The 24,487-nt window shown below is 41.2% G+C and overlaps 1 protein-coding gene across 1 annotated transcript in view; it reads right to left on the minus strand.

Moving 5' to 3' along the window:
• The window catches only part of LOC123751214 (uncharacterized), an 81,022-nt gene that overhangs the window by 12,789 nt on the left and 43,746 nt on the right, over positions 1–24,487 (minus strand). Inside the window, exons 4-5 of the mRNA XM_069332409.1 lie at positions 10,716–11,565; positions 9,803–9,901 (exon numbers count right to left, since the gene is read on the minus strand). Of these exons, the coding sequence (XP_069188510.1) occupies positions 9,803–9,901; positions 10,716–11,565 (949 nt within the window). The remainder of the gene's footprint in view (positions 1–9,802; positions 9,902–10,715; positions 11,566–24,487) is intronic.

Consider the following 24,487-nt stretch of genomic DNA (forward strand, 5'->3'; position numbering starts at 1 on the left):
TATGGCTTGCTTGCCATGTCATTTTCATATTGTTATTTCATCTATATTTTTTCAAATATATTCATATATAAGAATATTTCATATTCATATTTCTGCCACTCTTCTCATCCTGACGTATTCATTGCTAGTGATCTGCTATCTTTCTCTGCTCCCTAGTGTCCTGTTATTCCAATTGTTTCTCCTCGCCCTAGTAATTTGTTGCGTTGCTAGCTTACATCTCTGATAAAACCATTGGTTTCTCGTCTGCATTTTCTGTTTTTACCTTTTGGACTGGGACGAACTTGTCTGCTGCCTCCTTACACTTCCGTGTGATGTAGTCCATTATGTCTTGGGCTGTCTTTCCTCTAAGTTCAGCTGTTGTTTAAGATTCAGCTACTGGGAACAAAAAGTTCCAAGTAGCACGGGCTATGGTGAGCCGGTAGTGGACTTACTACGTCCAAGTTTGTCCAAAACAGAGCATACTAGCCTAAGCTCTGTTTTCCAAGTTATATATGTGTGTGTAGGGGGTGGTTGGTTGGTACAGGTGGGGGTGGGGGGCGGGAAGTTGGGGGTTCACAATTTTTACAACCAATTCTATAACATGTATACAACAAGTAAACTCCTAAAATATAAATTGCAGAAGTAAATATGATATATAAGAAACGAGTCAGAATCTGTAAAAAACACCCAAATTTTATCCAATGTAAAAAATACTAAAGAAGAAAAAATATAAACATTATGAATATATTTAATTTTGCTCTTTGTTTTTAATACCAAAAGCCTTTTCGTTCTCTAAGCTCGTTCACATCCGGAGTGGCATTTTAAAGCTTGGAGAATCAAAACATCCACATGTTGGTCTGAACAATACATTAATAATTAATAAAAGCTCTTGTTCCTGGAAGCTTGTATATCTGAAATGGTAAATAGCTTCGCGGTGACATGGTTATAAATCCACTAACGTCCCTACTCGGGAGGAAAAATCCGGAGTCTCTATGGCGGTCTGCAGCTTTTTACAACTACATTCCGACCACTCCTGCGACGACACTGGTGGCAAGTGTATCGGCGCCGGCCCTTCCCTTGAACTACATTGGTGGCATGGAGAGGGTGGATCTGCTACAAGGGCAACAGCCGGTTCTCCACAACTACTGCGTCGCATTGGCGATGGCTCAACACGGGAAGCGACAGTTACCGGTGATAAGCCTACCACTCAATTGACGTAGAGTGAGGCGCCAGGGGTTGCTTCCGTCGGTGGGAGAACTCATGCGATTTCATTGGACAGCTACCGCCCACCTCAATCTGGGCCGCCCCCAGCCAATAAGGTTTTGTTTGCTCCACCGGGTGCGTGGGGCTTGGGCCACAATCCAACAAGCGGATTGTCAATCATGCACCAGGCAAAAAAAAAAAAAAAAAAAAACACAGAGCCACCCAGCTCTCAAACTGGGCACGCGGAATGAAAGGACCATGACACCGGGTCTCTCGAAAAATCTACTGGAAGTAAACAATGCCCGCAAGACAGTTGCGTAGTTCAACAATGAACTATTAAGACTCCAGATGGACGTAATCGCCCTGTAAGAGACACGGTACGTCTGTCTGCGACCAGCAGACATACGGGAGAAGGACTTTACCTACTTCTGGCAGGGCGAACTAGCAGAGGAGGTAAGGGAACATGAAGTTGGCTTTGCCGTCAGGAACAGATTATTAGAGTCCATAGGACCGCTCACGGAGGAGTCTGCAAAGACCCTCAAACTTCAGCTTCAGACAACAGAAGGAATGGTCATGCCTCATTAATGCTTACGCACCAACACTGACCTCCTCTACCGAAGCGAAGGACGAGTTCAATGATGATCTTGACGTAACTCTCAGAGACGTACCTCAACAAGCGCCAGTCTTCCTTCTGGGAGACTTTAACACAAGAGTTGGTTCCGATCACAGCTCTTGACCTTCCTGCCAGGGCCAGTTTGGATTTGGGAAGATGAATGAGAATGGGCAGTGCTTCTTGAAGTTCTGCTGACGTCATGATCTATGCATCAACACTTCCTTCATCGACACCAAGCCCCAGCACAAGGTTTCCTGGAGACGCCCCAGGTCTTAGCACTGGCAGCCATTCGACCTGGTGCTTATGGGACGTAGCAGTCTGAGAAGCGTCAAACTGACCCGCAGCTTCCAGAACGCAGATTGTGACACCGACCACTCTCTCGTCGTTTGCAAAGTAAAGTTCCATCCCCAGAAAATCCACAGAACAAAGAAGGAGGGAAGACCACGCATTAATGTAAACAAGACACGTGATCCTCTCAAGGTGGAGGAGTTCACTGCTCTGCCAGTAAACGTCCATCCTGGACCGACCTTGCGATAGCGCAAGTGGAAGGTGGTCACACCTCAGGGGCACCATTTTCAGCACTGCCATATCCACCTTCGGAAAGATGCTGAACAAGTCGGCAGAATGGTTCGAGGCCAGTGCAGAGGAACTGTTACCCCTTTTAGAGGAAAAGTGACGAGCTCTCAGCAGCCTACAAGAACCTTCCCTCAGAAAGTAACCTACAGGCCCTTCTTCATGCCCGCAGTAAAGTTCATCAAACTGCAAGGTGCTGTGCTAACGATTACTGGCTCCGACTCTGTTCCAGCATCCAGACTGCGGCCACCGTCGGCAACATAAGAGGCATGTTCGAAGGGATCAAACAGGAAACAGACCCTACATGAAACAGGACAGTTTCTCTGAAGTCAGGCACTGAAGAGATCATTAAAGATCGTGATCAACAGATGAATCATAGGGTGGAACATTACTCCGAACTCTAGCTCCAGAGAGAACTTGGTCAGCGTAGAGGCCCTGGATGCATTAGAGTGTCTGCCCACCATGGAAGAACTTGACCTTGAACCGACTGTGAAAGAAGTTGAGAAAGCACTGATTTCCTTTTTCTCGGGGAAGGCCCCAGGAGCCCTTCAACATTCTGCCTGAAGTTCTCAAGTGCGCTCGAGGAACACTTAAAAATGAGCTTCATAAACTTCTGTACCAGTGCTGGAGGGGAGGCTCGGTACCACAAGACTTGGGAGATGCGAACATCAACACTCTCTACAAAAATAAAGGTGACAGAAGCTATTGCAACAACTATCATGGCATCTCCCTCCTCAGCGTCGTCGGCAAACTCTTCATCTAGGTCAGGCTCCAGATTCTGTTGAAAGAGTTTATCCAGAATCACAGTACGGTTTCAGAATCGAGAGGTCGACCACTGACATGATGTTCTTCCTGAGACAGCTTCACGAAACGTGCAAGGAGCAGAGAGAAACCCTCTACATCGCCTTCATTGACCTTACAAAAGCCTTCGACCTCGTAAGCAGTGACGAACTTTTCAAGATCTTGGCCAAAATTGGGTGCCCACCCACCCTACTCAACATGACACAATTGTTCCACGAGGACATGAAGGGCACGGTCATGTACGACAGCTCAACGTCTGAACCATTTAACATCAACAGAGGTATTAAACAGGGATGCGTCCCTTGCACCAACCATGTTTGGCATCTTCTTTGCTATCTTTGTCAAGCATGTCTTTAGATCAACCACAGAGGACATCTATCTCTGAACAAGTTCTGATGGAAAGCTCTTTAATCTATCTAGACTCCGAGCAAAGACGAAAGTACAGATGATTATCCTCAGGAACTTTCTCTTTGCCGATGATGTAGCGATCACCACACATACAGCAGAAGGTCTGCAGCAGCTACTCAACCGCTTTGCCCCTTCCTACTCCGCATTTAACCTGACAATCAGCCTGAAGAAGACACAGGAGATGGGACAAGACATCAATGAGTTACCCTGAATAAACATCATAGACTGCGAGATGGAGGCGGTCCACGAGTTTGTATACCTGGGCTCCACTATCTCAGACACCATTTCCCTGGACCTGAGCTCAACAGGCGTATCAGGAAGGCCGCAACAACACTGGCCAGGCTAACAAAACGCGTTTGGGCAAATGCCAATCTAACACCATGGCGCAGATCTACATGGCATGTGTGGTGAGTAATCTTCTCTATTGCTCGGAATCCTGGGCCCTGCACTCTCGCCAGGAGGGCGAGAGTGCAGGGCCCAATACCTTCCACAAGCGAAACCTGAGATGCATCCTTGACATCACATGCAGAGACCACGTCACCAAAAAACAGTGCTTGAGAGAACAGGAATCCCTTTAATGTTCACTTTCCTGACTCAGAGACGCATGCGGTGGCTGGGACAAGCCACATGCATGGAAGATGTCCGCATACTGAAGGACCTCTTGTATGAAGAACTGGCATCAGGAAAGAAGCCCACCGGAGGCCCCAGCTGCGTTTCGAAGATGCCTACAAACGCGACCTCAAGCAGCTGAACATCAACACTTGGGAAACAGCAGCTGCGGATAGATCTGCCTGGAGATACAAAGAGCGAAAGGGACTCCAGAAATTCGAGGGCGAACTGAAGAAGCAGACAGAGGGTAAAGAGACCTCAGAGGAAGTCTGAAGACTTCCCGACTTTGAAAGTCAAAGGAAATCACTGACCGACGCAACTGCTTTGGCGTTTATCTGCACTCGCTGCGGGATGGTCTTCACAGCCACAGCAGACGTTGCACCCAACCAGACACCCAGGGCACAACTCCATAAAGCCATGGGATTGACGGACGCCTTCTAACATCCCGATCTAAACAGATGCTCTCTATTGATTCCCATTGACCTAGGGAATGGAAATTCATTCTTTAAACAGATGCTGCCTCTTCACCTCCGGCTGTCATGACCATCAAATGATCATTAGACTGATGATTTCACATGCCACCCGCTCGTGTCCTTCTGATGTTCACTACCAATCAGGGCGAGCAGTTTGCAATGTCGTACATGTGAGATATTTGTTTCCAAATTAACATCAAATGGTTGAATTCTTGTGGCTTTAAACAATGAAGAAAACAGCTGTGAAAACAGTTAACATTTTTAATTCAATTCCCTGTGTCTGTGACCTACGCAATGAGCATATATGAAGAAAAGAGACATATAGTATTCAATACTAATTATACAACAGAAATCCAATACTGAAAGATCTCGACCTGAATTTTAAAACACGGTGGCCTAAAGCCCACTCAAGACAAATTTCAGCACTCTCACATTTCGTCCTTCTAAGGGATAATTTGCTAACTACAACGTGCACCTGAGTTTCTAAAATACATGTAATTTCCTTCCACAATCAAAGGCCGTTCTTAGATCTTAATCACAGAAATTCAGTTTTCTTTGCAATAAACATCGTTGCAAGTCTCTCATGAAGGGGTATTAACAAAGGTTAGGCAGACAAGACGTAAGTTCACAGCTAAATGAATTAAGTGTGTGGACTTAAGCGAAACGTTACATGTAAAGACTGGAGTTGGAATGTCCTGTGACGTGACCGAATCCCATCAGGCAGGAGGAGGAGGAGGAAGGTTCAGGAGGGGATTGTAGTACTAGTTGTAATAGTAGTTGTGGTAGTAGTAGTTGTTGTAATTGTAGTAGTAGTAGTAGTAATAATAATAGAAGTAGTAATAGTAATAGTAATGGTAATAGTAGTTGTGGTAGTAGTAGTTGTAGTAATTGTAGTAGTAGTAGTAGTAGTAGTAGTAGCAATAATAATAGAAGTAGTAATAGTAATAGTAATGGTAATAGTAGTAGTGGTAGTAGTAAAAGGAGTAGGAGGAGGAGGAGGAGGAATAGGAGGTGGAGGTAGGAATAAGGAGAAATAGGAGGAGGAAAACAAAGGAAGAGAAGGAGAACGATGAAGAATATGATCAAGAGGAAAGAGAAAAAAGGAGGCGAAAGTAGGCGACAGAAGGAGGAACGAAATCCCACACGCCTCACTCCAGGCAACATTGAAGGTCATCAACTTTTTAGTCCTAACTTCTTGTTTTTAAATTCTTACCTTATTTTCAAAATATTTTCAAATCGTCTTTATTCATTATATTCGTTGTTATTTTTCATTTTAGTTATTTCATTTGCAGTCTTATTTTCCATTTTATTAGTCGTTTTCTAACGACTTTCTTGTTGTGCCTCTCATTGTCGTCTTATTTTTATTAGTAATAGTAGGCATCCATCAGTCTCAGGAGACTATGGAGTTGCCTAATAATAATAATAAAAACATTATTATTATTATTATTATTATTATTATTATTATTATTATTATTATTATTATTATTATTATTTTTATTATTATTATTATTATCTTCTTCGTGTTTATCATATTACTGTCATCTTACCAATTATTTTTTTCATTTATTATTGCCATCGTTGTCATATTGTCACCTTCACCTCGTGCCATAAACAAGAACCTCCAGTCACAACGATCTCAATTAAAACACATCGAGACTCCTTCAGCGCCATCTTCACTTCGATGAACGCATAGAAACGCGAGCGTCGTGAGTAATGGAGATCAGGCTCTCTTTGGCTACTCAAGAACATCAGCATCCGAGGCCATTCTGGGCTGCGCAGTGCCGTAGGAGGATGGCCAGGCTTGTCTCAATAGGATTTACGGTCGTGTCCATTGACACGAGAGAATATTGCTCAGGGATGTGTGGCAGGATTGAGGCCTGGAGATTGCGAGGAAGTGAGGCATAAGGAGCTAGGAATGATATTAATTATAAGTATAAGTTGTAATACTAATAAGTATAAGTATAAAATTATATATATATATATATATATATATATATATATATATATATATATATATATATATATATATATATATATATATATATATAACAGTGGTATTAACTGGAATGAACAATGTTAGTAGAGAGCATAAGAAATAGTGCTAGAAAGAATGAGAGTGTGAATTTGCAGAAGGAAGTTTTCCCAAATTGATTGAATTGTTATCTAACAAAATAATTTATTTCGAATACAAATGAACTAATAAGTGGTTGCATACATACACACACACACACACACACACACACACACACACACACACACACACACACACACACACACACACACACACACACACACACACACACACACACACACACACCACACACACACACACACACACACATACAAACCTGAATCACATCCCCAGGCAGCACATCTAGGCGAGTACACAAGCCAAACCAATCATCCAGGAAACGCGAAATCGCAGCAGTAAGATGCCAAGAATCACCCAGGAGTATATGATATTCAACCATTATATTTGTAATGAACGCTAGCAGACTTGTTCTATTTCGTGGCGTCACCAATACCAGAATATTACTGCTGCTAGTGACGCCTGCGGGGGTATTGTGGGTGACATCGATACGTCGTTTCGTCCACCTTTTGTCTCGAAGCCTCGGTGCCGGTGATATTGGCGGTAGTGAATGCATGGGATCATATATCATTCAGGCGTGTCCATGCTGGGTGTGTTTTATTTGTATTTCTGTTTTGTATACTGAGCTATCTTTGTCTCTATCTTTATTGCTCTCTATATTTTCTGCACTACTCTCTTTATCTCTCTTGCTCTATCTTTATCTCTATTGATCTCTCTTTATCTCTATTGTTCTATCTTTATCTCTGTGGCTCTCTCTTTATCTCTTTTGCTCTCTCTCTCTCTCTCTCTCTCTCTCTCTCTCTCTCTCTCTCTCTCTCTCTCTCTCTCTCTCTCTCTCTCTCTCTCTCTCTCTCTCTCTCTCTCTCTCTCTCTCTCTCTCTCTCTCTCTCTCTCTCTCTCTCTCTCTCTCTCTCTCTCTCTCTCTCTCTCTCTCTCTCTCTCTCTCTCTCTCTCTCTCTCTCTCTCTCTCTCTCTCACTCTCTCTCTCTCCGTTTCACACACGTAAACCACCCACCGTTTCTGACTCATCCTGTGTCCGCCCTGACTCACTCTGTATATCCACACCCACCATCTGTTCTGATACCATTGATATTCAGTAATCCATCAAACGACTTGGGAGATGAAGATATCTTTTAAATTATAAAGATATCTTTTGAACATTGAAGATGTCTTTTTGAATAATGAAAGCTTACTTTGGATAATGAAGGTGTCTTTTGGATGAAGAAGATATCTCTTGCATAATTAAGGAATGTTTTCAATAATGCAGATAACTTTTTGACAAAGTAGATATACGTTTGTCCTTGACCCTAAGTTGCGGATAGGGCAATATAGCCATTATTATAGGCGTTTAAAAATAAAATCTTAATGATAGTTATTAAAATAATATTAAAAATAAAACAATATGGATAACAGAGATACTATTGAGAAAATCCACTGGAGCACTGAGAAGGCTCGAACCGGCGACGAAGGAACTCCCAGCCGCTCACCTTAAGCCCCTGTACCAAGACTTGTTTTAAATAATACAATCTGGGAATCCACTGAATCCACAGAAAGTATTGAGGCTTCCACTTAGTCGCTTGTAGGCGGTGCAGTGGTAAGGTCAGCAATCACCTCGGTGCTTCCGTTGATTTTCTCATTTATATCTCAGCGAAATTTCTTTGTCTTAAAGATGCTATTGATATAATTAACAGCATAAAATAATAATTGCATTAATTTTAATTCAAATAATTTTAATGATAACAATAATAATACCAATAATAATAATAATAATAATAATAATAAAATAATAATAATAATAATAATAATAATAATAATACCAATAATAATAATAATAATAATAATAATAATAATAATAATAATAATAATAATAATAATAATAATAATAATAATAATAATAATAATAATAATGCCGCTGATAATAATGTTATAGCAACAAGGGAGTGTATACGATCACCAAGCATGATATCCTCGCTGTCTACGCTACCACCACCTTCGACATCGGTGTGTAATGTTTGTATACTTCTATTAGGCGTTAATATCCTCGGGGCGGTCAAACTGGGGTATTCATCAACACAAAAGACATATGATTGGTGAGCATTTTACAAGGTCCACACGTTGTAACTACCCGTATTTAGCGTCTTTAGAAGCCCATTCCTCAAGAATGCACAACCAAATATGATGTTCCAAATTTAGCTACGGGAGAAGGTGTTTCATTTGCACGAGCTCTGGAATTTCAACGATTTTATTAATGGCAATATACATAATTACAGAACTGTTTTTAGCAACTAATTTAGCACGGATGACAGTAACTTGTTTGAACACAAGTAACCCATTCCTCATATAGAGACAGGAAAGCGGCGACGGAATGGCCGATCTTGGACCCTCATCTTCCCTAATTTGTTTTATTTTTACTTTAAGTATTCCCACATTACTACAGTCACCCGCACAGAGAAGGTCAGTCGCAGACACTCGTGTAACGACCGTGTGTGAAGTCCATATATATTATATTATATATATTATTATATTATATTATATTATATTATATTATATTATATATTTATATTATATTATATTATATTATATTATATTATATTATATTATATTATATTATATTATATTATATTATATTATATTATATTATATTATATATATTATATTATATTATATTATATTATATATTATATTATTATATTATATTATATTATTCCGTTGTTTCATTAGTCCGCAACATTTTAATTGGCAGAACAGACTATTTCGTGATATGGTTCAGTGAATATATTATAATACTGCTGATGTCTGGTTCATCAATATGCGGATAATATTCCCAAAGGGGCGCTGCGCAATTTGTTTAAAAGAATACATTATAAAATATCCTAACCTAACTCTAACAAGTTAACCTAACCAAATATAACTATAACTAACCTAACCTATTCCTGTTCATAAGTCTTGCTAAGGGCTGGGGGTTGAACGTTGCCTTTGGAACAATCATCATCGACCGATGAGCGAATACACTCTGTTAAATTAATACTGTGTATGGTATTATGAGGGACTTACCAGGCATTAGAGTTCCATGGTTCACTCTGCACGCCAGAGTGACGAGAGTTCCGGCCTTAACGTACAGTTCGTTGCTGCCCACGATCTCCGCTTGCATCTCTGAAGAGGAGTAACAAGGCGGGGTTCAGTGGACGGTAGATGTTAATCGCAGGTAATATAGTGCCATTATATTAATATATATATATATATATATATATATATATATATATATATATATATATATATATATATATATATATATATATATATATATACACACACACACACACACACACACACACTGAGAGGTGTAACCCGCTTCCCGGTGTATAAACACTGAGAGTTACTTTAGGCCTCTAGTATATTCTGGACTAAAGTATACTCTTCTGCAGGCGATGAGTCACAATAACGTGGCTGAAGTATGTTGACCAGACCACACACTAGAAATTGAAGGGACGACGACGTTTCGGTCCGTCCTGGACCATTCTCAAGTCGATTCAATATCGACTTGAGTAATATACTCTTCTGGTTGGTCAGTCATCTATTGTGTAGACCTTAATTGCATTCAAGAGGTTGAGACGGCCTTAATAAGCCACGAGAGGTTGAAAGACCTTAACATCCCTCAAGTCGTTGATAGGCCTAATAACTCTTCATCGGTGTTCAGATCTTAATATTCCTCGAGAGGTTGATAAGCCTTAATAACTTTCAAGAGATAGATACGACTCAATAACCCTGTAGAGGTTAACTGCACTAAAAACTTTAAAGTTCTATAAGCTTGATAACAACGTTGACAGATACTTACCCATATCGTTAACACATACTTCTCTCAACTTTGACAGACAAAACAACGTTTACAGATACTTGATTCACAACTTTTTGAGAGATCCAGACCCATAGCGTTAAGACGTAATATCAACGCTGCAAAAATACTCACTGACAACGTTGAGGTGAACGACTTGCGATATCCTGGGCTCAGTGTTGATCTGACAGATGTAGGTGCCAGAGTCCTCCGGTTTGATGTACTTGATCTGAAGGGTGTAGTCCTCGGGCTCCCAAACGCCTTCGATGTAATTAGGGCCGGGTTGGGCCCCCTTTTTCTCCATGCCCTGGGTGAATGGTCCTTGGGGGTATATGGCGATGGGGCTGTTGTACTGGGCGTAAGCTTGTGGTTCTCCGCTTTTGGGGAATTTATCGAATGATTGGTCTCGCTTGGTATGCTTTCTTCCGGTGAATTGCTTATGGTTCTTGGAGTGGTGGTGATACTCCGTATTCCAGTAGTTGAAGATATTCTCTCTGCGGTTACGACGCTTGCTTCCGTGCGTCTCTGGTCGATAAATGTTTCTCTCAGGTACATTACCTCTGATATGAGTCAGTTTTACCCTATTTCGTCTCTCTTTTCTCTTGTATCTTCTCCGACGAATACTGAACTGAGAGTCCTGGAAATTTTGACCCGCATTAGGAAATGGATTGGAGTCTCTGCGGGAAATTTGTCTTTTGGTGCTCGTTTCTTGTTCGAAGTCACTTTTGTTCACGAAGTTGGCACATGGGTAATGAGAATGATAGGTACAGTGGTGGCATTTAGCCAGTCGCTCACCCGTTGGATCAACATACGTGCTGTTGGGTACGTCGGCGACATACCCACGACTGTACGCACGGGAGAGTGAGCGAGATTTCCTGGTCTTGAATTTTGTTGTGCCAGACAGAACGGAGATCCGCAAGTCGGTGGAGAAGGTGACTCGACCTGTAGAAAGCACTTGCAGGTCACGGCCTCTGATCCACGATACCTGGGAAAAGAATATGGTGTTTTTATTATGTGTTGTGATTACTCGCCTCATTCAAGATTTGTTAGAATTGAAGCATAAATAACTGTGACTATTAATTAAATTTGTCCTCTACTATAATATTGCAATTGTTGTTAATGTTATATTCTTATTAATTAATTTTTTATTTTGTGGTATTGGCTACTAATTTGCAAGTTTTGGAATTATTGAAATGTCAGCATGTTTAATAAGTGATGGATTAAGTAGATATTCCACAAGAAGGAACCAATCTGATTCTCCCGAGGAAAGCGGGTGCCAATTAAGTGACTCAGATATTGCTTCATTACGGACTACCCTGAGAGTACTTTTTTTTAAAGTTGTCTCTTATTAGCTGCAAGATGAAGCCTGAGATAGCCTAGTGCTTGAAGCTTTGCTAGTAGTCGAGTGTGGCATACCCGTTCCTCTGGAATGTCCAGTGCAACAACGTAGCTTATCTTAGAGTCATACAGTAATTAATACCATTTGGAGAAGTTCAACAAAACGTCAGCAAATGAACGGCATTTTCTGAAACCATATTGTCGATCACAGTAACCGATGTGATTAAAACAAAAGTCTGTATTTGTTGTGAGATTATAGTCTCAAGAATTTAATCATTATCCGATCAATGAACGGCTCTTTCGGATTAGAACTACATATGCCTTCTATATTCCTTGATAATTGCAGAGTTTGTGAAGACGAGTGAAAGGCAAACAAATAGGTTTTCACAACTGTGTAACAATGTATGGCTGACCATTTCCGGCCTAACCGCTCTACCTATCCTGAGTGATTTTAAGAAGGCAGTTAATTTAAACCTGTTCAATAACCACTACTAAAAACTGGACAGCGTGCTTGAATCAAGCTGTGGAGATTTACGTTCTAGCCCAGGCGCCAGTATCTTGTCAGCTGAATGGTCTTCCAGTTGGTCAGCATTTTCCTGATTGCTGGTTGCCACATTCCCATCTATTCGATCTTGTGTTGGGACTGTGTTCCCGATTGAATATTCCTGCCTGTCTTTAATCAAGCACCACCAGACTTTGTAACGAAATATTTTCTGATGCAATATCAGAAGTCTTGGTCAAATACTGCCGGGGAAGAATGTGAAGAAATGGAGATCCATTTTGATTTGTCTACATATAAATGCATTCACACATATCTATGCCAGTAAAACAGTCGATTAAAGGCTTATATCTAAATAGGAAAATAATTTCAGCACACAATAGTTTTCTTGCACTCTTGAAGTTGCTCTCATAAACCAACACTTAAAGAGTCTACTTATCTACACAACACCCAAAATGAGGAGACTAAAATCTTGCCTTTTAACATCACTTATAACACAAGTTTAACCAAGACGCAGTTTGGACTTGACACTAAGACTTGTTTGTTAAAGATTATTTCATTTATGATCTATGGTTCAGGATTCTGAATGTTTTGTAAAGAAATATGTAAAAGAATAAAGGTTGTGAGGAAGAGTTGTGGTGGGAGGGGCTGAGAGGGATGAGGATGGGTCGTGGTGGGAGGGGATGTGAGAGATGAGGAAGGTTCGTGGTGAGAGGGGCTGAGAGGGATGTGAAATGAAGGGATGGAAGGGGGAGCAGGGTAGAAATGAGAGTGCGTTGTGGTCGGTGGTGGTGGTGGGGGACGGGGTGATAGGAGCAGAGCTGGTGGCGGAGTCAATACCTGCACGCTATAAGCCCAGGCTCGTTCAGCACCACACCCCTCTAGCCAGATGGATAGGCAGCCAAATGGCTAGGAAGTCAGCTGGCTAGGAAGTCACATAACTACGATGTTAGATATCTTGCAGCCAGATGCCCATTTAACCAGATATCCAGTCAATCACCTAGTCAGATAGCCATCCAGAAGGTCACCTAGCAGATGAACAAATCCACAAAGGCCGTGACGAGGATTCGAACCTGCGTCCGCGAGCATCCCAGACGCTGCCTTAATCGACTGAGCTACGACATGGTCAAAAGGAGTTCAAACCGAAGTTCTACGGAACATACTGTGATTTCTGTGTGTCACCTAGCAGATATTCAGCCAGCCAGCCAGCCATGTTGCTACCCCAACCAGAAGGTAATCCAGTTAGCAACTAAACCACATAACTAGCATTATGGTCAGAGAGATGGCCAACCAGCAATCAAAACAGTCAACAGTCAAGCCATCCAGTCAGTTCACCATTTAACAAATCAAGTACTCACTCACTCACACCTCAAACACTCCCCAATCCCCCCATTTCCGCCCTAACAACGCACCAATACTCAACAACCCGCCCACAGGCTACACACACGCCCACAAGTCACAAGCCCACAAGTCACACCCCCCCACCCCTGCAATCATAATCCCCAGCACCTATTTAACCCCCACCTATCACCCACCCTCCACCAACCTGGACACCCTGACGTGACTTATACACCCTTCCCGACACTACCGAGGAGTTATTTTTTGCCAGGCCTGATGAACGGCGCGCACAGTGGCGTCTAGTGGGCACAAAGCATTACTGGAACCATTTGCTGGGCGCCTTGTGTTTAGCTCTCTAATAGACTATATTTATAGAGAGAACTGGTTAAAGAATGAGGAGTCAAGCGTGTTAGTAGTGATCAATGAAGTATAATAATGACATAAAGAGATAGAGGTAAAAGATAGAGAGAGAGAGAGAGAGAGAGAGATAGAGAGAGAGAGAGAGAGAGAGAGAGAGAGAGAGAGAGAGAGAGAGAGAGAGAGAGAGAGAGAGAGAGAGAGAGAGAGAGAGAGAGAGAGAGAGGGAGAGAGAGAGAGAGAGAGAGAGAGAGAGAGAGAGAGAGAGAGAGAGAGAGAGAGAGAGAGAGAGAGAGAGAGAGAGAGAGAGAGAGAGAGAGAGAGAGAGAGAGGGAGAGAGAGAGAGAGAGAGAGAGAGAGAGAGAGAGAGAGAGAGAGAGAGAGAGAGAGAGAGAGAGAGAGAGAGAGAGAGAGAGAGAGAGAGAGAGAGAGAGAGAGAGAGAGAGAGAGAGAGAGAGAGAGAGAGAGAGAGAGAGAGAGAGAGAGAGAGAGAGAGAGAGAGAGAGAGAGAGAGAGAGATAGAGAGAGAGAGAGACTCCTACTTCGAATTATTAGATTAATTTGATGTTAATAATTAGTAATCACAAATTTGTGTCTCTTCGTACAGGACGGATGTCCCGTACTAGAGTTGCAGGGGTTTGAAGTCTAATGTGATTTCATTTCCCTGTTAACTCTTTTGGGAGGCTAAAATTCTAACCAAATTACATATTATTTAACCCAGAGGACTGAATGTGATCAAGTACTACAGTCAAGGATTCAGGGACTGCAGTGAGATCAGTGACATTAGTTATAATAACTTGAAGCTTGTTCAGGTAACTGGTCACTGATATATAAACAGTGAGGCCCATGGAATTCATCTTGATTAAGTAATAAATGTATCAAAGTCTGTAGATGGATTAATCGGGGTTTAATTTAGTTAGTTGATTCAGAGAATTGTATATTCAATCATTAAAGTCAAGTATGGTTCTGAGACTGCAGTGGGTTCAGTGACATTGGTCGCAGACTTGTAGCTGTTTAGGATTACTGCTCACTGATTTGCCACTGAGGTCAAATGAACTCATCTTTAACTTTAAATGATGATAATAAGATCAACCTCTTTTGCTATAGTCAGCTGTAATCTTCTTAGTATAATGATACTGGAGATATATAATCAGGTGACAAATTTAGATTACTACTGGTGTTGTTTATCTACAGGCATAGGTCTCCTCAGGCTTAATACTGGGCCTGAGAGTAATTTGCCACCTTCAGAATTTAACATGGTTATGCCCTGATATTTAGTAGGGCTACCGATGAATCGATGGTAGTAGATTGTACCTACAAGGATACCGAAGTCGGTGAGGTGATCAGACTTAATATTATCTGCCAATTTAATTCCTATATTTCTCAGAAATTTGGCTGTTGCTCCCAGACCATATACGTGTAGGTCTGCTGGTATTTTGTCCACCCCAATGGCTTTTACTTGACAGACGTTGCTGCCTAATCGTACTAATGGTTGTACCACCTGGTAGACTTGAGGTCCTGTATCTGTTAGAAACCCTGGGATATTGATTGTCATCTGGGCTACAGGCCTTAATTGTAGTTCATTTGCCACCCTTTTAGTGACAAGTTCTCTGGGATCCTTGGTCAAACAACCAACGGGTATGGACCTTGGCCATCTTTTTCTGGATGGTAATTTGGGCAGTAGGCAAAGTCGCATTTCTTTTGGACTCTGCCGCTTGAACACTGATTTTCTCTCGCACCTTGCAAAACTGTACAGTGGTGGGAATGCTATCTTCCACTTTAGAGTTTGAAGACTTTGTTTTAGTGTCTCTTGCTACACCTATTACAGTTGTGTAATTGGGTCTCACAGTCGAGGATGTTATGTTTCCTGAGGCACCTCGTGCAATGTTGCAAATCTTTGAGTCGCTCAACACGGGTGTCACAATCAGGAAAATTTGAGCAGTGGTACATTAAATGTTTCTCTTGGCAGAACAAACATCTTTCATAGCATCCAGTACCCTGACAGCTGGGTGGACTGCGCTTACGATTCGTAGTCCTGAGGTTCCGGGTTCAATCCCCGGTGAAGGCGGAGACAAGACAAATGGGCAAAATGTTTCTTTCACCCTAATGCCCTGTTACCTAGTAGTAAATAGGTACCTGGGAGTTAGACAGCTGCTACGGGCAGATTCCTGGGGGTTGATGGCCTGGTCGAGGACCAGGCCATCCCTGGTCCTGGTTCATCCCTGGTCAAGGACCAGGCCATCCCAATTATATATATATATATATATATATATATATATATATATATATATATATATATATAATATATATATATATATATATATATATATATATATATATATATATATATATATATATATATATGTATACATATATATATATATATATATATATATATATATATATATATATATATATATATGTATACATATATATATATATATATATATATATATATATATATATATATATATATATATATATATATATATAAATATATATATATATAATATATATATATATATATATATATATATATATATATATATATATATATATATATTCGTATTTTTATAACAAAATTATTTTTTCAGCATTGATGATAGATATAATTAATTATATATACGAATTATATAATTTATGCAATTATATGATGTACTTATATTCTATAATTATAAAGCAATTATAAGCAACATATGGACAATTTAGTATATTAAGTAACAAGTGCGCTTCTGTAAATGTATACCTAACCATTTACCTAAGTTTATAACCAGTAATAATAAATATATATTATTATGCGAGTGCATGTGTAACTAGTGTTAGGAATGATAATTTAATGTAACAGTTTATTTATAAATAATACTTGCATTAATAACTGGCTTACTGGACAACTACATTGCATATCTAATACTAGAAATAATTGGATAATTGGTTTACATTATTGGATACAACGTTTTATAACCAATATTGTAAACAGTAACATGTTCGAAAGTAACATGGATAACCAATAACAGCCACTAACCTCCAAAATAGTTTTCATTAACAGCCTCTAAACATTTTAAGGATATTACCTATCCGAAAAGTTTCCAGACCTGTTTGCAACATTTGCCTTTCAGTGACACTAATAAATATAACCTGGCGTGGTAGAAACACGTTAGAAACACCTGGATCCCAGATATACCGGTCCGCCGCGCGCCCGTTGTCAGTTCCAAATCGCTCTGCCATTATGTTTAATGTTCCGTAATCATGCCTTCAATGCGGAATGCATTATCATCTGTGGAGTAATTGATAGAACAGTCAGGTACCTTCATATTTCGAATGTCTGTTCACCTGTTATTAAAAGTTAAAGAATAGATAAATGCTAATGGATTTCAAGCCTATGCACTTTAATGTAATGCTGTCTGGAAGAGGTGACAGGGGGCCAGGAAAGCTAACTGCAGGAAACAAAAAGAGTATAAGGACCTTCTCTGCAAATTTGAAGCAGCTGAGCATAAGGAGGATATTTAGAATTCTGAGCAAGGACACATTCATACCATTTTCTCAGAGTATATGTCAGTCAGTACGAGATTTTGCTGCACAGGCATGAAGTTCCTACTTTGTAAATCGCGAAACAAAACAGAGAATCCACAAATATTTGCTATAAGGGTAGCATCAGAAACTTAAGAACTGAGATATGAGAACAGGATAAGAGCACTCAATCCAACAACATCTGGATCTACAGACGTATCTACAGACTCATTGACGAATGTAATATATGTGATCAGTGGAAGATTTCATGAACGTGTTTCTGAACGAGAAAGATATATTTTTTCTGGACAAGTGAGCCCGCCTTCTCTCTCTCTCTCTCTCTCTCTCTCTCTCTCTCTCTCTCTCTCTCTCTCTCTCTCTCTCTCTCTCTCTCTCTCTCTCTCTCTCTCTCTCTCTCTCTCTCTCTCTCTCTCTCTCTCTCTCTCTCTTTCTCTCTAATATTTTGCACGTGAAAAAGAGGATATTTTTCTGAAATGGAAACGCTCCATATTTTCAAATATAATCTCGACTGGCGTAAAAAGTTCTTCCTCATCATTTCTAAAGATATTCGTATCTTGATGAGTCTGCTGTTACTGTCGTCAGGATAGCTAACGATTTCCTTTCTAATTATCGGCTGCTCAATCGTACACGACTTTTCAAACTTCCTCGTCAGCAATTTAACAATGTAACCTTATCGGGGAAGAGTATAGACCGCTCACAACTAATCTCAGGCCATTTTAATGTGAACTGAGGTTCATATGCCAGGGTAAGAGAGGGAGCAGTAGGAACTCATTCCGATTACTAATCAGAATTCGGGATTTCCTCTGGGCCAGCAAAATCGGTTCCAAGATTGCCCTCACATTGCCTTCCTTGTGTGACAGATTCGTTTTGCAGAGCTCCTCGCTGACGTTGGGGTAATTTAGCCTGATAACCGAGTTTATAGACTTAATAGGACGATTTATATTTTGTTAAACGGAGTCTATTACAAAATGGAATACTCAAACACTACACACACACACACACACACACACACACACACAATACACACACACACACACACACACACACACACACACACACACACACACACACACACACACACACACACACACACACACACACACAACACACACACACACACACACACACACACACACACACACACACACACACACACACACACACACACACACACACACACACACACACACACACACACAAACGCAGTGTTTCCACGGGGCTACTATGTAGTGAAGAAAGAGAGAGAAGGGAGAGGAGGAGGTGGTGTAGCTTTGCTACTAAGAGAAGGTTGGAGTTTCGAAGATATGGTAATTCAGAACTGTGAAGGTTTCAATGACTACATATCAGGCACCATAGGAACTGGAGGACAGAAAATTATAGTAGTAGTCATATATAACCCCCCACCGAACGACAGAAGACCCAGACAGGAATATGATAGAAACAACTTGGCCACCATCAATAATAGAGAGACCAGCTTCTGTGTCTAGCAGGAACGGATCCAGACTACTAATTATGGTAGACTTCAACCATGGGAAGATAGATTGGGAGAACAGAGACCCACATGGAGGACCAGACACATGGAGAGCTAAGCTGCTGGATGTGGCAACAAGAAACTTTCTAAATCAACATGTCAAGGGACCGACAAGAATGAAAGGAGGGGATGAACCAGCCTTGCTTGATCTGATATTTATCTTCAATGAGTCGGATATAAAGGGAGTTAAGTTGGAAGCCCCCTTGGGAATGAGTGATCATAGTGTATTGAGCTTTGAGTACCTGGTTGAGCTGGGAATTATCACCCCCAAAAAAGAACTGGGAAACAAAGGGCTGGCGTACCGAATGGGAAACTATGAGGAGATAAATAAATTCCTATGGGATATACATTGGGACACAGAACTCAGAACCAAGTCCGTACAAGACATGATGGACTATGTTACCCAAAAATGTCAGGAGGCTGTAAGCAGGTTTGGCCCAGCCCGACAGGAAAAAACAGAGAAGCAAAAGAAGAATCCGTGGTTTAACAGGGAATATATGAAAGCAAATGAGCTGAACAATAGGGTATGGAGGAACTTCCGTAATAACAGAACACCAGAAAGTAGAGAGAGATACCAGAGAACCAGGAACGAGTATGTTAATGTGAGAAGAGCAGCTGAGAAAAAGTATGAAAATGATATAGCTAATAAAGCCAAGACCGAACCAAAGCTACTACACAGTCACATCAGGAGGAAGACAACAGTGAAGGAGCAGGTGATGAAACATAGAGTGGGCGAGGACAGATACACAGAGAATGACAAAGAGGTGTGTGAAGAACTCAATAAAAGGTTCCTGGAGAACTTTGCAATAGAACATGGAGAAGTCACGGCGCTAGGAGAGGTGGCAGCAAACCAGGTGACCTTGGAAAGGTTCGAAATTACAAGAGATGAGGTCAAGAAGCACCTATTGGAGCTGGATGTGAGAAAAGCTGTTGGGCCGGACGGAATCTCACCATGGGTATTGAAAGAGTGTGCAAGAACACTTTGCTTGCCACTCTCCATAGTGTATAGTAGGTCACTGGAAACGGGAGACCTACCAGAAATATGGAAGACTGCTAATGTAGTACCAATATACAAAAAGGGTGACAGACAAGAGCAACTGAACTACAGGCCAGTGTCCTTAATTTGAATACCATGCAAGGTGATGGAGAAGATTGTGAGAAAAAACCTAGTAACACATCTGGAGAGAAGAGACTTCGAGACAACCCGTCAACATGGGTTCAGGGAGGGTAAATCTTGCCTTACAGGCTTGATAGAATTCTACGATCAGGTGACAAAGATTAAGCAAGAAAGAGAAGGATGACGGACTGCATTTTTTTGAGTGTCGGAAAGCCTTTGACACAGTACCCCATAAAAGGTTGATGTATAAGCTGGAGAAACAGGCAGGAGTAACTGGTAGGGCGCTCCAGTCGATAAGGGAGTACCTAAGCAATAGGAAGCAGAGAGTTACAGTGAGGGTTGAGACCTCAGAATGGCGTGAAGTCACCAGTGGAGTACCACAGGACTCTGTACTCGGACCTATCCTGTTTTTTATATACGTAAATGATCTCTCAGAGTGTATAGACTCATTCCTCTCAATGTTTGCTGACGACGCCAAAATTGTGAGAAGGATTAAGACAAAGGAGAACAGCTTGAGGCTTCAAGACGACCTGGACAAGCTGCAGGAATGGTCGAACAAATGGCTGTTAGAGTTTTATCCAAGCAAATGTAATGTAATGAAGATAGGGGTAGGAAGCAGGAGACCAGATACAAGGTATCATTTGGGAGATGAAATACTTCAAGAGTCACAGAGAGAGAAAGACCTGGGGGTTGATATCACGCCAGACCTGTCCCATAAAGGATATCCGGATGGTAGTTATAGGTTTTGTGTTGACAACCGAAAGATCAATGAAATTACTAAAGGTGATGTGTATCCTTTGCCACGAATCCAAGAAATAATAGATCAGTTTGGGGCAGCAAAATACTTTTCCACTCTGGATGCGAAATCTGCGTATTGGGCCATCCCAGTCGCTGAGAAGGATAGAGAGAAGACCGCCTTCTCTGATGGGGTTCATACTTATTAATTCAAGCGGATGCCTTTCGGGTTAAAGACAGCGCCTTCATCATTTCAGAGGGCAATCAATTACATCTTAGACCCAGTCTTGGGAAAGCACTCATTAGCGTCCCTGGATGATGTGGTTATCTACTCCAGGACGTTTGATGAGCACTTACGAGATTTGAATGAGACGTTGACACTGTTAGATAAGGCGGGTTTCAAACTCAATGTGGGGAAATGCTCTCTGGCATCTCAGAAATTCAAGTTTCTGGGATTCCTGGTGAGCACAGACGGTATCCGAGCTGACCCCGACTCCTGTCGTGCCATTGCTGACATGCCTACACCTAAGACAGCAAAGGATGTTCGAAGGTTTCTGGGGTCAGCCGGATATTTCCGTCGCCACATTGAGGGTTTTGCAAGTACAACAGCACCGTTAACTGAGCTCACTAAGGAAAATGTTAAATTCATTTGGAAACCTGAGCATGATAACGCTTATGCAAAATTAAAAAGTCAACTCGTTACAACCCCAGTCTTGGCAGTACCTGATTTTGATAAGGAGTGGGAAGTACACACTGACGCCAGTGGCATAGCAATTGGTGGGTGCTTAATGCAACCTGATAATGACAGTCTTCCTCACCCAATAGCACATTTTAGCAGGAAGGTTAAGGGTTTGGAGGTCCGCTATTCTGCAACGGATAGGAAGGCTTTGGCTGTGGTAGAAAGTGTCAGGTAATTTGAACCGTATCTTTTCCAACGGCACTTTGTCATTTATATAGATCACAGGGCTTTAACTCATATTTTTAAGAAAAGAACTAAGTGCCCTCGCATGTCACGTTGGTCTCATGAACTGCTAGTTGCTACTTGGCTTCATGACCACATCTACTGCTGAATAAATAGTTAACGGACGTTTGAAAGAATATAATTAGTATGAGCTTTCATTTTTCCCGGTTTACTCGCATATCACTGGCATATCTTTGCTAGAAATAATACTATGATTGCAAAAAATATTTATTTACAGTTTTCTGAAAGACATTTCAGGGAAACATGAATATTTAAAAGTTGTGTGTATGGCTGCGGTGGGTGAACCTTTAGGAACATCACAGTTATGGAGATCAACTCTCCCTTCGTCTCCCACCCTCCCTTTTCTCTCTCTCTCTCTCTCTCTCTCTCTCTCTCTCTCTCTCTCTCTCTCTCTCTCTCTCTCTCTCTCTCTCTCTCTCTCTCTCTCTCTCTCTCTCTCTCTCTCTCTCTCTCTCTCTCTCTCTCTCTCTCTCTCTCTCTCTCTCTCTCTCTCTCTCTTTTCTCTCTTTTCTCTCTCTCTTTCTCTCTCTCTCTCTCTCTCTCTCTCTCTCTCTCTCTCTCTCTCTCTCTCTCTCTCTCTCTCTCTCTCTCTCTCTCTCTCTCTCTCTCTCTCTCTCTCTCTCTCTCTCTCTCCTCTTTTGGTTACATTTATTTGGCTCTCCAACAAATATGGAAAATACATAATTACACGAAACTACCTCCTTCCCCCCAACTCTTCCCAGTCCCTCCGCCTGCTTACTGTGTTATAAATGCGAGGTCAATCCCAACACCCACACAGTATTAGCACCTGTTAGACATTAATCGGCTGCGCACATCATGCTGTTTACACCTCTGAATGGTCACTAAATCTGCAGGGGATTTGTAATGGTTGTGGGGGTTTTTGAAATCGTACTTCCTGTGGGGTTTTCGGTTCAAAGAGGATGTTTAAGTTTTTGTATTTTTGGAAGTCCAAGTAAATGAATTGGTTATTTGTGTTTGAGGAATTGGTTATAAGTATGTGTGTGTCTTAGATGGTCATACGTGAATATGAATATGGTGGGTATAAGCGTGTGTCTATAGCTATTGTGTGTTACTGCACATGACTGTATTAGTTATTAGTGCTCATATTATAATATATTGATGTAGACGTTCGTTCAGAATTTTCCGTTGGTTTAAATTGTCAAGGTTATATTATTTGTAAGTTAAAAGTACTTATGAATCTGCTTGTTTTAATTTTATGCAAATCTGTAGATTTCAAGTGTTATTGATTCCTTTGGATTAAGGTAAGAAAACTTAGTAATAAGGATGATATATATATAAATATGTTGGTAATCCTTTGGTTATTATTAACAGTTGGTGATATTGTTGGTTATAGTATTGTGTCGGAATCTCTTGGTCATAGGTAAGTGAGGGAGTGCTGGCTATAAATGTTCTTGTGTGCATGTGTGTTAGCTGTATTTGATCTTTACTTATGCAAATTAGTTTGAAACTTCGTTGTAGAAGTAGGTATTATAAGTCATTGTGTTTGACCGTCATAATAATATGCTCGTGCTTGAAGCATCGAGCTGCTAATGTGCTTGAAAACTTCTTAGTTGTTTATTTATGCTTCGAACTGGTCGCTTACCAACGTCATGGCATACGTCTACTTCTGTATATGATAAACTGTTTATCTCTGCAGACAGTTCGTGCTTCTCAGACACACACACACACACACACATACACACACACACACACACACACACACACACACACACACACACACACACACACACACACACACACACACACACACACACACACACACACACACACACACACACACACACACACACACACACACACACACACACACACACACACACACACACACATCTCCCAGAGGGTATAGATTCGTTCCTCTCAATGTTTGCCGACGATGCAAAAATTATGAGGAGGATTGAAACAGAGGATGATAGTAGGAGGCTACAAGATGACCTGGATAGACTGAGTGAATGGTCCAAGAAATGGCTGTTGAAGTTCAACCCGAGTAAATGCAAAGTAATGAAACTAGGCAGTGGAAACAGGAGGCCAGGCACAGGATACAGAATAGGAGATGAAGTACTTAATGAAACAGACAGAGAGAAAGATCTAGGAGTTGATATCACACCAAACCTGTCTCCTGAAGCCGACATAAAGAGAATAACGTCTGCGGCATATGCGAGGCTGGATAACATCAGAACGGCGTTCAGGAACCTGTGTAAGGAATCATTCAGAATCTTGTACACCACATATGTAAGACCAATCCTGGAGTATGCGGCCCCAGCATGGAGCCCGTACCTTGTCAAGCACAAGACGAAGCTGGAAAAAGTCCAAAGGTATGCTACTAGACTAGTCCCAGAACTAAGAGGCATGAGTTATGAGGAAAGGCTGCGGGAAATGCACCTTACGACACTGGAAGACAGAAGAGTAAGGGGGGACATGATCATAACCTACAAAATCCTCAGGGGAATCGACCGGGTAAACA

The sequence above is a fragment of the Procambarus clarkii genome, chromosome 27, assembly GCF_040958095.1.
Source record: "Procambarus clarkii isolate CNS0578487 chromosome 27, FALCON_Pclarkii_2.0, whole genome shotgun sequence".
In the NCBI taxonomy this organism is placed as follows: domain Eukaryota; kingdom Metazoa; phylum Arthropoda; class Malacostraca; order Decapoda; family Cambaridae; genus Procambarus; species Procambarus clarkii.